Below are 17,389 nucleotides of genomic sequence, written 5' to 3'. Positions count from 1 at the left end.
TGGAACTGGGAAATTAGACCCTGGACCTAGTGGATAGTCAAACCCTACTGGAGTGGCAGTGTGACACCAAGCAGCCTACATTCTAGTGGCTAAAGTGGCATTCAAGACTCAATTGAGCTGCCTTAAGAAAGACACACACTATAACTTTGGATGCCCCAGGTGTCCAGGACCTCCCCCTAAAGCCTGCAGATATGATCCAGAAAGCCTCACCTTTCAGAGCTCACCTTTCAGAGCTAGTGACAAGAAGAGGAGGAATAACTAAGAGCATTCAAATGGCACCAGCTGTCTATGTTTATGCAAGGAAATCCCAGCAGATGAAACATAATGAACTAGTCATTTGGCCAAAGGCTCATGGGACTCTAACAGCTGTCCCTGCTCCACTGATGAATAAACTCCTGACTAGCTGTGACTGGATCTGGTGGTGGCTAGATCTGGTGAGTGGGACTCTGCTTATGCCCAGACACTTGCATTTGAACACACAAGATTTGATATGTATGTAAACCTAGAGATTAATTTTCAGCCTTTCTAATTCTTTTGCTATTATGTCCTAAATGCCAAGGGAATTTAAGCATCCAACTAACTAGGATTTCTTGTGACCTGCACCAAGTATGTGTCCCTTACACACCTAAGTGAGGTACACTTGCCAGGAATGCTTTGGGGGTCACCAGATCCCAGGCAGATAAAGCAGGGTGTGTGGTAGGGTCTGTGGCAAAATCACTGAATGGGCTGCCCCATGTAAAGTTAGACAATCCTGAGAAGGACATCAGATGCACACTAGTCACAGTGCAAAATACAAACCTCCATGAAATGCACACACCTGAGCACTCTCTAATTGTTTTAAGTCAGTACATTCTTCCTTTATTATTGATGGTATGGACAAAATGAAATCAGAAATAAATCAGTCAAAGAAAGTCTGTGAGCTGCCCTTCAGAGCTATCCTTAGCTTCTCATGGACAGCTTGCAATAAAGGGCTGCTAACCCTTCATAAACAGGGAAAGCAATCCACATGAATATTCAGCAATTTCAGATCACTTGTAGCTGCTAACAGCTATGGCCATTGTCACGGACAGGATACGGAGCAAGACAATCATCTTGTCTGAGGCAGTAGTTCAATTCTTACATTCTTGCTTTTTTAATCAACTGCACCTTGAAATTGCTGATTTACTACTGGGCTGAGTAATTTATCTACAGCAGCCCTTTCATTGGTAGAGACGTGTGACAGATGGAGATGCTGTTCCTTTGCAGTCCAAAGCATCCCTGACTGCCAAGGTCCCCATCCTACTGCCTCCAGGCAGCTCTGCAGAATTATTTCCTATTCTGTCTTTAGTGATTCATAACACCATGGCCTGCAGTCTTCCATACTGGGGGAGGTAGCTCTGTGTTTCACCACAGTAAATCTGACTGCAGGAGTCTGGATGGGATCCCCACAGCAATGTTATTTCTCATGATGGTACTAGTGAAACAGCAGGACATGCAGCTTGAGGCTGGGTATTTTGGCAATCATGTTTGGTTCTTCGATGTTCACACACCCCCAGGATTATTCTCACGTAAGCCTTCAAAGGCCACTGGTGCCAAATGAGTCTCATCTTGCAAAGCGAGGGCCCATTAGGCTGAGCCTAAGCCCTTCCTTGGTGCAGCAAAGCACCTGTAGTCTTGTGAGCCTCCAGAAGCAATGCAGAGCTTATTTTCCCTTCACCATGACTTCAACAGAGAAAGTCCTTTCATCTCCTGTACTTTCACATTTATTTTCCAGAGATATTTATTTTTCCAGACCAATATGAACAATGTTGTCATCGACGCCAAACTTCTGGTAGAGAACTGGGCCCGCAAAAGTGAGAGTGATGTGAAATACTCTCAAACTATATTTGGTAGCAGGCATCGTGAAAGTTTGTCTTTAGTAGGCTAGACTGTGCTATCATTATTTATCATCTGAGCACACGAGCACACGAGGACTCCCACAAACATCAGTAGGACAGCCTGGTATGCAAACTAATTACAAAATAGATCATATCCTTATAAAGAACGTAAACAAAGATAGATCTGCCCCAAATCCCTTGCAGCCTAAATATGAGACAAAGATAGTAGGAAAGACAGACAAGAGAGAAGAGGGAAGCTGTGATACACTATTTTCTCAGGGTGCCATGCCAGCACAGAGAAATAATGTCAACCTTTTTTCAGCTTGGCAGCTGTAAAATGCATTGATAATTTTTGACAGAAATTCGAAGCAGGAAAAAATGTAGCTTTGCAAAAGCCTACAAGGAGAGCTTCCTGAGGATAAAGAACAGCAGGGGACAAAGAGTGCATCTTTAACAAAGGGTAATGGAGATTTTTACTGTAGGATGATTGGAGGCATGGGCTGATTTTTGTAGGGGAATATGTGTAAATGCACACTTGCTGCCTGCAAGCAGCCTAAGACTGCATTATTCAAGGTCAGAGAAATGAATGCTGCAGTAGTCAAGAAATTCTAAGGTTAGACCCTGAATAAAAGATTCAGATTTGTGGATGGATAGGAAATGCCATACCCTAAATGTTATGCACAAAGTACATGAGACATGAAAGCATAGCCTGGTTTAAAGGAATAATGACCAAATCAAAGAGAATACTGGAGTTTGGTAAAATTATAATGCTTTTTATGGGCCTGGATGTCATGTAGGCTGGAGATGTTGTTCATGGTGGTCTAAAAAAGAGATGCAAGGAAGAATTGGAGAAGAAAATTAAGTGCTCTTTTAAACTAGGAAGGCCATGACGCCTCAAGATAGGCTTCTAAACTGTCTCAGAACAACAAATATGCTATATACAAAAAAGGACTTGATATTTTTTAAGCAGAAAGAAATAAAAACAGCAGAATGCACTGTTAGATGCTTAATTTAGTGTGCAGCCATTCATGTCAGCAGAGGATATGAATATGTGGTGACTTACTGCTGGCTTGCGAACCTTTTCCATAGTTCACACAGTCATTGCTCTTGCTGGGGAGTATATGGAGAGTTAGGAGGTTGAGAAACCTAAATTCTTTCTGCTCCCCATGCAGCTGTGCTATTAAACAGAGCCTTTGGAGTCAGTAAAATTAAAAACTATATTTTTAAAACAGTTTTAATGGATCTGTTTAAGAACTGCACATTGAATTCCTTAGCACATCATTTACTGCACAGTGTTTTATTTCTGGAATAACTGTGCCTCACACTAATCTTTCATTCTGCTGTACAGATACTTGCCTGAGATTATGAACGATGGCTTGACCAACCAGATCAACAATCCAGAAGTAGATGTGGACATCACAAGGCCAGACACCTTCATTCGACAGCAAATCATGGCCTTACGTGTCATGACTAACAAACTGAAGAACGCGTACAACGGGAATGATGTCAACTTCCAGGACACGAGTAAGAAACCATTAACTGTCATTACATAACTGTAATTTTGGAACCCATTTATAAATTGGCTCCGCTGCAATGACTTTCTGCGGTCTTTGTGCTCTGCGCTGCTGACAACATAAAAAGTCATTTTCTGTTCCATGAAATTCCAGTTATATAATTGTTTCTTTTGCTTCTCTTGCTTATCTTCATGTTTAATACATCCAGACACTGAAGGCTTTCCATAATGCCAGCAGTCTGATCCTTTTTCAGAAGAGCACTTAATCACCTAATTAAGTCACAGTGGGTTTCATTTGGAAGCTTTACTGAATGAAATTTAGCACCACCAACACTTCCCCATTCCCAATGTGTTCATCCCCAGTGGGGTGCCAAGTGGAAGGGAGAAAAGGGATGAAAGCTGTAAGCTATAGCACTCACGCTGTTTCCCTCACTCCTTTGTGCCAGGTGACGAAACCAGCGGCTCAGGCAGCGGGAGTGGCTGCACAGATGACATCTGCCCCACCGAGTTTGACTTTGTCACCACCGAAGCACCGCCTGTCGACTCGGACAGGAGGGAGGTGGAGGCTTCAGCCACACAGCCTGGCTGCTCACTGCAGACGTTGCTCCTCATCTTCCTCAGCCTCGTACTGCAGAGACAGTGGAGATAATCCTGGATCTAGTCAGAGAAACTGTGTTTTAGCTACAGAAACAGCCTACTTTCTTCTTTTCTTATACTCTTGGACAATGGACCATGCCACAAACACTTGCAGTTTTCTACAAGATGGCAGTTATTGCAACCTGCTTCCCATTTTAGTTTTCCCAAAGAGTACCAGGTGCCAGACTGAACTGCTTCCTGCTTTTTTCAGATATCTCTGAAGACAATATCCACTCTTGAGAGAATTCTTTCTCAATCCTTTATTACAGGAGACTTTCTGAGCTTCATTTCCTTTTATGCTGCAAAAGGGAAAAAAGATCTTACGGTATGTGTTTTTCCCCAGTGAGAAAAAAGACGGGGAAAGAAACCAAGAAAGTTTTCTTTCTGAATCAAGCCTGACTCAAGGCTGCTGCATTTCAACAGAATATCAACAAAACAAAACAAAAAAAAAAAGACAAGAAAGGAACAAAAAAAATGCAACCGTTCTTCACTGACAGCCAGGTTTCCTTTAGGAACTTCTGTAGGATGATTCAGGTCATCAGAATGATCACTGTTATAGGGAGGAAGGCTGGATTTTTTTTTTCCCCAACACAAAAAAAGTATGTCTCAGCAGTGAATGTCTTGAACTCCATCTGCCAACCACATCAGATTGGTATGAAGGTAGAAAGAGAAGCTGAAAAATAAGTTTATCTTTTAGTATGGTAGTAGCTCCACTAGCTTCAGAATGTCATGTTACAGTTGCTTAGGATTTGAATCTTAATGCCCAGTAAAAATATGAGTAGTAGCACGATTTCACCTAGTTTCTTTTAGGATTTATCCATGTTATAGAATTGTCACAGTTTTCCACTTGGCTCACCCCTGTGAGCTCAACAGCCATGATGGTAATGTTAAACAACTCTCTTGACCCCTCGCGGGTTCAGACAGAAAATAATCTCTTGTGATGTAATCTTTTTCCTTTTGTTGCTGTTCTGACATCAATTAGAACTTTTTGCTACTATGTCCATTACCCTACCAAGACAGCAATTCTCTAACAGACTAACAGCAACCGGATCAATAGTGTGTTTCACACCTAACTACATCTTTCATATCAGTTAATTTCAGTGTCGCAAGGATTTCTTCTACAAAATTTCAGATCAAACGAATATATAGTACTGACATGGAGATTTCTTTCACTTTTTTAGTCTTAGTATGATCATCTATTTTTATATATATAAATATATATAAATCACAGATTTTAACTTCTTAATTACAAGCTCAGGGTTGACACTTCTTTATAAGAAAAAAAAATGTTTGGTCAACCAACTCTTCTTTTTTTTGCTGCTCTGAAAAGTAACCCTTTAATGACTGGTGAGCATGAAAATCAAAGAAGAGAATTTTTTACATATCCAGTTGTCCATTTCTTAACAAGTTTGCAGGTTGGTGAAGAAAACCTCTCTCATACATGTGTATTTGGTGGAGGGGGCAGGGGGGAGCATGTGAGTTTGTATGATAGGCCTAGAGAAGGACATGGATGTTAATTGTGATGGTAATTGTACTTCAGATTCTTCAAGGATACATTGCTTTAATAATCATTGTCTAAATGGTTATGGTCTGGGATAGGGTTTCCCTAATTTGCATCTGGTCATAAAACCCAAGATGGAAGCTGTTTAAATCCTGGACAAATGGGTGTCGACAAATGTGTGTCAACAATTAGACATCAAAATCTTCCTTCTTTTATCAATGACAGACACAGGATTTTGGGGGCAATTCTGCGTGGTGTTGAAATGATTTGCCATAAATTTATTTCCTGATTCTTACGTTGACTCTGGAAATGGTACACACAAATTGTGGTAACACTGTAAAGCCAGCCAACCACATTCCAATTTAGCAGCAGAGCAGGTAGATCGTATCCATTGCAATCGCTTTTTCTTGTCAAATTATAATTAGCTATCGATTTAGGCATGAAATTAAAATAGAAAACACATGGCACGTTAGAATAAAGTATACTTGAGCACTTTTACCAAAAAAAGTATTTACAATCTATTTATATAGTATGTCTAATAACAAAAAGCATAAGTTTTGAGCCACTTGTATTCAATTCCTTTTCTTCCCCATTTGTTTACTTTGAAACATAATGATAGATAGCATCATAGAATCATAGAATCATGGAATGGTCTGAGTTGGAAGGGACCTTAAAGATCATCTAGTTCCATCCCAACCCTGCTGTGGGCAGGAATGCCATTCACCAGGTAGAGCTGCTCAGGGCCCCATCCAGCCTGGCCCTGACAGGTGATCTGTTCTTCTGGGCCCAGATTAGTACGTCTCTGTCTAAGTGTGCGGATCACACAGGTCTTACATGGCCATAGCAATGCTTCCCGCTTCTCCAAATGTTCCCCTGGAGCAGGTCTTCTGATTGAGCATTTGCTGTGTCCAGAAAGTTTAAGCCAGTTCTCATAAGCTTTTTCTTTTGCACTGGTACAGCAGGTATCAAGCCGAAGGTCTTTGGTTTTAATTTTTTTCCTGAACTTGCCCATGCAGTTTTCTTTAAAAATCTCCCCTGGTCCATCTTTTTCTACCCACCTCCACATCCTCTCTACATCCTCAGCAACTTTGTTTCAGGAGAAGTTTGATTTTGATTTCTCTGGTTGTGTGTTTATTCAGTGGTAACTGATTCTATATCCATTGGATTATTCTGGATCTGAAAGCTTGTTGACAGGCTAAAGTGTCCAAGCCCTCTGATGCAAGTCCTCTGCTGTACTTGCTCCACTCTGCTACTGAAGGAGCTGATGGACTCATCAGGTTTTTGTGTTAGCCTTGGCACACATGTAGGTGATCTGATGATTGTTTTCAGCTGGTACAGCCAAGGTATGTGTCCAGGGTGCTCCCATCTATTTGCAGATTTCCATGGACTTTTGGACGAGGAGTAAGTTGGATCCTTTTGGAGTAAGGAGTAAGAAAGAACTAGGGGTTCACTGAAAGCACTCATCACTGGAGGAGCTTGCCCTGCTCTTCTTGAACTGGATCTTATAAACTGCCACTCAAACAACACACCAGCTTAATCTTTGCCAAAACATGATTCTTTCAGGAGTTCTGCCAGAAATTTTTGTCTTCCATATTATTATTTCTTCTCTTATTTTGCTACTATGCATGGTGATATTTTGTCACGGATGGAGATGCCTTTGCGTGAAGTTACTGTGTATATATTTCTTTAATAGTCCCTAAAGGTTGAATATACTCTTCATACATTGCATTTTTCTGAGATTAAGAGAGCTATTAAATCTACAGAGAAAATTAAATTGGGAATGAAGGAGAAAAAAGAAAAAGCCTTCATGTCCATAAATGGGAGAATCTACATAATTTCCAATTATTCTATTCACACATCCTTTGCATCCAATAGATCTTCTTCTGAGGTAATTTTTTGGTGTGCCACAATTTAAAAATTTCTCTTCTGTTAGCAGCAGATAAAGTCAGAAATTATAAAGAAGACAATTACATGTTCAAGGAAAAGAAGGTAAGTCCTAAGGAAAAGTCCTTTGATTGTGTAAACCCTCTATGCTGCACAATCTAGAGGTTCTTCACATGTAATGTTCTTTTAAAGTGGAGGCCAATAAACAATTAGATGCAATTAATTACATAACCATTGCTGTAGACCCCTGCGAGGTTTTATCTTTTCGATATTAACTGAGTTGTTTTTGCATCATCCCCAAATTTTTCATGTTCATTGTACTGCAGATTTTTCCACTGATGACTCAGTACATAGTACTGTAAATGCAGTGCAGACTACCTGGACTCTGACCAAACTTAGGCATTTCAAAAAAAGACAAACAGAAAAAATTAAAAAAAGAGAATAGAGAATTCCTGCAAAAGAGGAAGAGGAAAGTAAACTGTGCCTCTGCGTTCTGGTAAGGGTTGATCTATCCCAGTTCCCTGAGAGGCATCATAGACCTCTATCCATGGAAAGCTGTGAAAATCTGAGTCTCAGATGCACAAATCATCCCAGTTTTGTGGGACTTTTAGGAAGAATGATCCCCACAGATGTGTGAACCTGTTTGAGCTGCTTCCATGCAAAATGGCTTTACTGTGCATGTGACTGAGCACTGGCACAGATTGCCCAGAGAGGCTGTGGAGTCTCCCTCACGGGAGATATTCAGGAACCATCTGGACACAATCCTGTGCCATGTGCTCTAGGATGTCCCTGCTTGAGAAGGGAGGTTGGACCAGGCAACCTCCTGTGGTGCCTTCCAACCTGACCCATCCTTGATTCTGTGATTCTATGAGCTGGAGCTGTTCTTGGGAGGTGGACTCTATGTGCAGTGTCTCAGCAGGCAGCAGTTGCCTTCAGTTTACTAACTGATTCTGAATCATTATCAAATGTAACTATACTTATTCACTGAAACTTTTATTATTTCAACATAAAAAATAAATTACAGCACTGATGCAAGTTGTGTTTTTTGTTTTTAATTTGCTTCCAAAGATAACCCATTAGAACTGAATACAGAAAATTTTAGAACAATTATGCAGGTTTCTGTAGATTTCATTATTGATATTTAGAAGAAATCCACATTTCAAAGACCACAAAACTATGTTTACTATATTAACCCACAAATGTTCAAACCTGCTAGAGGAGAATGGATAGAGTTAACAGTGGAATGTTACATAAAATTTTTAAAAGCCATTATTTTAAAGGGGAATACAGCATACTAAGTCTGTAGTGTCAGTACTGAGATTATGTTGTCAAAACATAATAGACTCAGCAATGCCTACTTTCAAGAAAAATAGGGCAGGTGATGCACTGAACATGGCAATGTTTTCATTACAACTACTCAGAGGGACTGTGAGCATCATATTAATATGTGTAATTATGACCCTTTTTGGATAAGATAACGATAAAGACCAGAGTACCATGGTAACAGGGTGTGTGAAGCATAAATGTTATGATAGTAACAATTTCCTCCTCTGTTAAACAGTGTAGGAGACACAATGGAGAATGAAAAGCTTTGATTTTTAAAATAAAATTCCTACATCGGACAAGAGTGATGGTCTCAAATTAATTTAGTCTGAGCATTTTGCAACAGTCTATCTGATTCAAATCTGCTGACCAATACAAACAACCAATCACTTGAGGGTAATTTGCCAATGTAACATGAAGTGCTCACTTACAGTACCTACTTAGTTTTTCTACTTAGCTGAGTATATGGTTTATGATTCTGATTGTACATCATATGAGGTTGCAAGCAGACTTGTGCATTGCACCTGTGTGAAATCCTGGTGCCATGACAAAGCAAATGGGAGCTTTGTCATTAACAATGATTTTGACTACAATCAGGGAGGAAAAAATAAGTCCCTTTTTTTTCTGGAAGCTGTTCGTATGTGGATTATTTTTCACTCTTAATAAAACAACAACACTGTCCATAAAAGAAGTGGCATTAGCATTGTCACCTGCAAGTTTTCAACCTTTACTCCACAGCAGTTGCAGTCTTTCCACCTCGTTCCCCCATAGCTGAGGTCTCTGGACTTTCCAGGAGTTCAAGAAAGTCGTATGTATTTGTCCACAGCTTAAAGTCTACACAGGTAAATCAAATAATTTCAAGAAATTGGGTCAGTATTTCAGTTAACTCTTATTTCATCTTCATATTTAATTATATAGGATTGATAATTAACAATATAGCACACATGAAAGGCTTTTTTTTCACACTGATGAAAAGAACCTTCTTCCTTTTACTCCTTTATTCTGCCACCAAGAAATCTGTGCGGCTAAATACTTAAAGCAGTTGGCAGCATCTGGTGTGCAGTTTGTTTATTAAAATCAGAACAGCTGTATTACTAAGAGGAGTTGTCTTTTTCCTAAGAAGGAATAGAGAAAGAGTGTGTCCATTTATCATTAGCAAAAAAGATGTAAAGAATGTTAACTATTTATCTTAGATATAGCGGAGGTCCATCTGTCAGCATTTCTGAAGATGTTTTAAAGTCAAATTTCCAGGGAAGACAAATCTACTCCCACTAAAACATAAATCAGTACGATTTTCTTCCATGAAAATCATACAGAATATGTGGCTTTCAGTTCCTAGCATTGAGGAAGTTACAAAGAAATTTGATTTCTCCAAAGTGGGAAGTTAGCCATTTAGACAACTCTCCTTCTCTCATCTCCTGCAGCTCTTTTGTAGCTCTCCAGGGCTCTCCTGATACCCCACACAGACTGTCTGAGGCAGGGAGCCTCCTGGCTAAGCAAGTTCTCCCTGCCAACAATGGAGTTTGTTTTTCCAAGATGAATAGAAGGACAGCTGAGGAATGAACCCGGGCAGAGTGACTTCAACAGTGAGACCCAGCAGATATACATGACTGTGAGGGATTAACAATAAAATCAGATGAGGGGCAGCTGGAGCTCCTCACATCTGTCCAGCTCTTCTTTTCAACCTACTGCCAGTGAATTTTCAGTGTAGTCTGATTATAGCTATCTACTCATGGACATAGCAAAGGCATAAATATTGCTTTGCAAGTCAGCAGTGCTTTGGTAGTCTGCTGCAAAGTTTCTCTCTCTCTTCTCATTTTCCTAGTAGACTGTCTAATTCTGTATCTTTCAGAGTCTGAGGAAGAGCCTACTACCTAAAACAGATTTCTGTGTGTCAATAGTCTGTTTTTCATTTTTAAAAAGTTTTATTTAATCACAAAAGTTGTTCACGTCTCATAAAAAATCACTTAATTTCACTATGCATCTAGTGAGTTTTCTTCTCCAGCCTGAAAAGGACACTCAGAGGAGGCTTTGAAGAAAGCCCAAACTCTATTAACCCTCTAAATTTCTTAGAGGTCTCCCCCAAGTTCCACTAAATTCCAGGTTACAGGTGGACAGCGCTCCTTCTCATGCCTCCTCTCCTCGCTCCTCACCTCAAAGTATCATCCTGGCCTTGAAAATCTTTCAAAATAAATACTTCATCATTTCAACCAGTACATTAAAAAAAACACTTCTGCCTCGGTGTTTCCTGGGGATAAATAATTCTAACTAATGCTTTCTGTGTGCCACATGTCCTACCTGTCTTTGAGTCACCAGTGTTGGCTGTGACAATTTTCTTCTCCAGGCTGAACTGTCTTTTCTGCCATTTTTAACTCACTGGATTTTCTATCTCACTTCACCAGGTTTCTGTGCCTTTGGTAGCAACTACAGCTTCTATTTTCAGACAGAGGAAGTAGCAACAGGGAGATTTGGTGCACTTATTTGGGAGGTTTCTATTGGTCTTTAACAAACCCCACCTTTAGCTTTTATTCTCTATTCTTAACATGTTTGTGTGGATGTATGTTCTGGATTATCTGACATAAATCCTGCTGACTCCTTTTTCCATCTATAATTAGAGCTTATAGACTATATTTTGGGTTATTCATTCAGCTGTGGCAAAATTCTACTCCTTTCTTATACTTTCTATAAGTATAGCCTGAAATTTCTGTTTTGTTATTGTCTGGTATGCTGATGAGCTAGGAGGCCAATGCCAAAGAACTTGTGGATTTTCTATAGCAAGATTAACTGAATGGACAACAACTTCTGCTTCTGTAATTGATTTTTTGGGGTCTGGTGTTGGGTATTCTTTATTTAATTTAATTTTATTTTAACATTGTGGTCTTCATTTCGTTTACTTCACCCATTGGCTACATGTATATTACATTGTACACATGTAATGCAACTACAGATAAATTTTTCAGTCTTTACATCACACAGAAGATTTTTCAGCAGTTGGTTGATCTTCGGGGTTTTTTTAAGAGCTACAGAGTGATGATCAGTCTCAAAAATTTGCCCAAAGAGTAGTCAGAGGTCTTCAGATTTCAGCTTCATGCTATTAGTTGAGTTTGAGGCTCCAACAATATTTTGTAAATAATTTGTGAATATGTGAGTGTACTTGAGGGGGGAGAAGGGAGCATTTGCATCTCTGAAATATTATGATGCTTCTTTTCAACTTCTGCCTAATCTGAACACAAATCTACAAATTCTCATTCAGATGTTCAGGGAAGTCAAACTAAATCAATTGATGGACATTTATAGACAGACTCCCCCCAGGTTACTTTTTATGGCTGATGAGCAACATCAGTTAATTTTCACTAGCAATTTTGTTACATTTCTCAAATTCAAACAAAGGGTGTTGTTTAAGTTGCTCTGATTTTTTTGTTTGGGGATCAACTGACATTTATACGTGTTTGTTAAAGTTTTATGACTCCAGACATACGAACATTTCTTGAAAGCATGCAAATTGTTAGCTCTGGTTTTTATGCTATATTTCTAGATTAGTATTTAACATAGCTAAATGTGGATTTATAGGGATGATATATGAATGCAAATCAAGTTTAGAATAAAATTAGTTTTAGAAAGGGGGTTGGGTTGACAAGATATTATTAAACTTTAAACCTGCTTTTCTACTGATCTGGTTCTAAGATTTCAGCTTAACCTGGCACAACAAAAACCCAAAACCAGTTTATAGCTCATACCTGAAACTAAATAGTAGTTTCAGATTTGGGGGTTTCCAATCAAAATAAAAGTTAGAGAAAAATCCCAAATTCTCCCATCTCCAAGCACTACTTACAAAGATAGAATATTTAGCAGCATATGGCAGTGTATGTGTGTATATATATAGCAGTATATCAAGGCAGGGTTTGAACTTTTAAGGGAAACATTCTTTATGGCTTTGTAACTTTCAGAGAAGTATTGTACCACAGAAATAGACAGAAATAGAAAAATATATACAATCATTTTGATACATTTGTGAAATGGGTTTCACAGAACCTGATATTTTTTGTGCAAAATGCCTTAAATCACTTTATGTAGGGCTAACGCAATTGAATTTATTTCTGTATATAGCCTTTTATAGTAAATACTTCGGATGCAACGCTAGACTTTTCTTTCCACAGCATTGATATACAGCCTTATGAGTACTAACTGTAACAGAGAGACAATGAAAGCTCTGCTGTACTAGCTGTGAATGCGCTTTCAGTCCACTTGTGGGCTGAGAGCTTGGAAGCAAGAGGTGGTGACAGTGCCAAGAGCACCAAGACCTTCCTGGTGGGCAATGTCTACTTTCTCTCAGTCCTTTGCAACTGACTCTTTTACCTCTCATGCCATCTGTCTTCATGACAATCAGCTGTGACATAGGGCCTCAGATCATTCCACCAAGCACTTCAGGGAGCACCTTGTCTTTGTAGATGTCTAGTCAGCAGAGATGGGCACCTCCAAACCTGGGAAGGGGCTTACCTCCCTTCCCAGCACAGGCTGCCTGGGATGGCAAGGTTTGTCATGGAGAAATCTCTCTTAAGTGCCTGGAGGTAGATGCCACTAGTGAGACAAGAGGTCCAAACTGCATCCAGACCCTCTCCTGTGCTTTTTTTTTTTGTTGGCCCAATGATGCCTCTTCTCCTCACCCGGGCTGGAGTGAGTAGCCTGGAGAGGAATTCCACCTGGAGAAGTCACAGTACAATGACTTTGTTTCTGGGCCAAACCATCCCTGGTGTAACCAGATGTACAACCAACATCCACTTGTTGTTCTGAATGCTGCCTGACACTGCTGTGTTTATATTCTTACTTATAAGACATTGGAACCAGTCAAATATCCTAGATTCAAAGAGGAGAGGAGACTGCCCTCAATGCACATGTGCACAAGGGATGGAGCTTAAACAGGTCTTTTCTGAAATCCCAGATGTCTTTGCAAGGCTGGTAAAAGCAGTGCACAGGGCTAAAGCCAGCCCAGACAGTTAGCAAAGATTATGATGCACATAGCCAAAGGACAGGAAGGAAATTAATGCAGTGCCTCAAAGAGTGAGGAGCAGTGATAAAAACACCCTTTGGGTTGAATCATTAATGCACTTAGTTGTTTGTCAGTCTCAGCCCTTACTGCATCAGTGAAAGGAAAACACACATCTAAGAGGTCGGTAGGGAAAGCAAGGTTAATGCCTACAGGTTAATGCTGACAAACCACTAACACACCTCAAAAAACAGCTGAGTGATATGGCAGAAATAACTCATTAAAAGCTGAACAATAATTAAGCACACAGCCTCATCTGTATCCCCCTCCACCTCTTGAGACTCCAAATGAGGAAATTATTTTTCCTTCCCCAGAATACTTCCTGGGGGGTTGGTGCTTGAAATGTGGCAGAAACCAAAAGCCCTAGCTGTGAGGCACCCATTTCAGTCCAATATCCTAGGCCTCTTGGTCTTGTTTTCCTTCTGCATTTCTGAGAATGGCATATGCACATAGTGCATGTGAGGATGCATCTCTCTCCCTGTGTGCACATTTATGTATACATACACATATATGTATCTCTAGAAATACAACACAGACCAGTAAATTTCAAGCACATGTGCTATAAAAGAGTATTGGAAAGGCTCCATTTACCACAATACTTGACATAGACCTAATGAGAAGAATCCCAGGCGGGGAGCTGTGCTTTAAATATGTTTATACCTTGTGTCTCTATAAGCATTGATGAAATTTTCTGAAATAACTGGAAAAGAATGAGCCTGCAGAATTTAATTTGGCAACATCTGCTGCTACTAGTAAGGAACAGATAAAACCCACAATTTTCCAGATAAAAACTGCAACCTAGATGGCATTTTGGGGCTTTACTGATATGAATTTCATTATTCCTTGGTTTTCATTTGTGCACAAAAAAAAAAAAAAACTGTAGAAGCTCTGAACCAAGCTTTTCAGAACCCCTACTTCCTTCCTTCCAGGCTTCAATAATTGTTAAACAATGACTTCTCCACATTTATTATGTTCTTTAAAAATGAGTTGGGTAAAATCCTGGTGATCAAAACCATGATCCTAGTTGGTGGGGTTTTTTTAAAAAGGGAATTCATAATGCATGGAAAGTGGCTCTTACTTCTAATGACATCATCTGGCCCCCCTTAACTGAATTACAGCTTTATAACCAGATTGCCACTGTCCATCACCCAAGAATGACATGACACAATACCCAGTGGATTACCCCTACAGCAATTGGGTCTTTTTCATTTCTTTCTTCTCCACATACTTTCCTCCAGGAAGTTTTGATTAGTAGAAATGCATTCAGATTTCCCTGTGGATAAAAAGAAGGGAAGTGTTTGACATTTTCCAGGCAATCTCAGGCAGTACTGCTCAGCCCATTGCTTTTCCATTTCCCCCCGAGTCTTTACTAAGTCCAGTGCACAACAGCTAATGTGGTTTTCACAAAACAATGATCAGTAATGTAAATACCATTTCTTCCCTCAAGATTTATAATGAATTCTGTGTTTCTCAAGCTTGTTTCTCTCACAGTTTTTCATGTCAAAGATGATATTTGGAAATCACAGAACAGTTAAAACATAAACCATTGTGTTTCTGTTCATTAGTAAGAAAAGCTTGACTGCAGGGATATTTTCTTGGCAGGGTTGTATTAACAGTCATTTACAAGCATATATACTTATACATATATATGTAGAGCTACCCCTGCTTCTTTCATTTTCCTTAAAATTACTACCAGATACTGAATATCCTCCTATTAAACTCATTATTTGTATTGCATCTTCCTGAAATATAGACATTAGAAGAACTTGCTGCTCAGCCAAGGCAATTTTGCCTGGTGCAATATCATGTTAGTAGAAAAAGGCATTTGAAAAGTCATACATTTTATTTTCTGAATCAATACTTCTTTTGCTGCCTACTGAAAAGTCCTTTTTTCATGCTTACAACACATCTGAGAGCTGGAATAGGATTGTAATATTCAGTAACAGACTGAAACAATAACTAGAATTCTTAAAGATTAATTTTATTTGCCCTGCCTTTTGCCTGCAAACATTATCCACATAATGCTTTTCAGACAGATTTTACCTTGTTAGTTTCCCTGCTTCATAGTATCCATATATTAATGAATATGTATTTCCATTGGTGACAGTGTAAGGCAAGTTATTTCTCTCATAGTGTTATTCTACTGTTTATTCATGTGCATATTTTAAATTTGCAATGGCTTGTTGGAAAGTCTAATTGATTGTCACTGACTACTAGCCATAGTTTTCTTTTGTTAAGACAGCATTACATAAAATTCTGATCATTACATGAGAATTCACTTCTGATTGTTAGATCTAAATTATATCCTTTTCAAAATCACAGCAAACTCCTTATCAATGAATCTCCACTAAAACATTGTGTTAAAAATGTCAGAAAACACAGTTTTTCCAATTGTCTTCATAATAAGAAATAAATAGATTTTCTGAGTTAGACAAGATATATTGACCTTTATCTGAATCCTGCCATAATTGGCAAATCATTAAAATATAGAACTCAAAATTCACTAACTCTCTGTGCAGAGAGAGGAATAGCTCCGCTGAAAAATACCAGATTGCTTGTCAGGAAAGTCTTATTAATGCAACACACACAGTCACTTGCAGACCATCTATAGGTATCCTATAGGTACTGTAACTCTATGTATCTATAGGTATCCTATAGGTGCTATAACTACTGTGAGATGTAGGAGAGTCCCAGTGCCATGACATTTCAACTGTCTATACAACCAACAGACAGAATCAGAGAGACACATTCTTTCCACCTGCTGTAAATACATATACCGTATGTTGCTCTGACTTTTCTGTGTTGACAGTAAAGGGTATTCTTGGTCTGGCATCACAGCATGACAAGCTCTGTGACTGATTCATTTCCATCTTCAGCTTAGAAACCTTTAAATACATGCACAATGCCACAGGACGTGGTTTGCACTCAGCCCATTCCAAGTATTGAGAGATAGGTGACCAGAGTAGTTATTTTTGGTGAGGTAACTAAGTGTATGGATTAAGACTTCCCAATGTAACTCATTTAAATTCAAAGTTTAGAAGTGTTCCTGCAACCTGGACAATGTAGTTTATGCTGTGTGAGGACTATGCAATGGAGGATCAGAAACACCTTCCCCAGCCTCTCTGATCCTCCTCCCAGTGAAGCTAGTGAGAGTTTGCCATTGGCTCCAGTACCAGGAAAAGCACATCTAACAAGTTTGATACTCACCATTTAAATCTGTGTTTATATCCTCAGTGTCTATCTGTCAGACAACACTGGTGACACTTACTACTTCATAATTAGAACAGAAATAAAGTGTGGGACTATCTTTTACACTGTTACTTAATATTCAGTACTGTATGTATATATCTACTTGACACCTCAGTGAAGACTTTGACATGCCTTATTCATTCTAGTTATTTTTATGGTATTGGTTTTGTTAGATTGCTTTCCCATATAAAGAATAAAACTATAACTGTTCTGACTTAAAATTGTCCAATTCATTTTTATCCAAGTTTTGTTAAATCTACATCATGTTCATCAGTTCTTCTCATTCCCATCACCCTTCACTCACACTAGGAAGGCAATGTATATTGGTGGTTTAAAAACAGGAATTTGATATTCTCTGATGGACTACAATAAATATCTGAAGT

The 17,389-nt window shown here is 39.1% G+C and overlaps 1 protein-coding gene across 1 annotated transcript in view; it reads left to right on the top strand.

Annotated features, from left to right (window-relative positions):
* GPC6 (glypican 6) overlaps positions 1-4,018 on the top strand; it is a gene marked incomplete at both ends in the record, with an annotated part of 714,974 nt that extends 710,956 nt beyond the window's left edge. Inside the window, 2 exons of the mRNA XM_084226232.1 lie at positions 3,205-3,380; positions 3,816-4,018. Coding sequence (XP_084082358.1) covers positions 3,205-3,380; positions 3,816-4,018 — 379 coding nt within the window. The remainder of the gene's footprint in view (positions 1-3,204; positions 3,381-3,815) is intronic.
* Between the last annotated feature and the right edge of the window lie 13,371 nt (positions 4,019-17,389).

Source organism: Fringilla coelebs (genome assembly GCF_963513975.1).
Source record: "Fringilla coelebs genome assembly, chromosome: 2".
NCBI classification, from domain to species: domain Eukaryota; kingdom Metazoa; phylum Chordata; class Aves; order Passeriformes; family Fringillidae; genus Fringilla; species Fringilla coelebs.
Note: the sequence above shows the minus strand (reverse complement) of the source record. Positions and strands in the feature narration are given on the sequence as shown.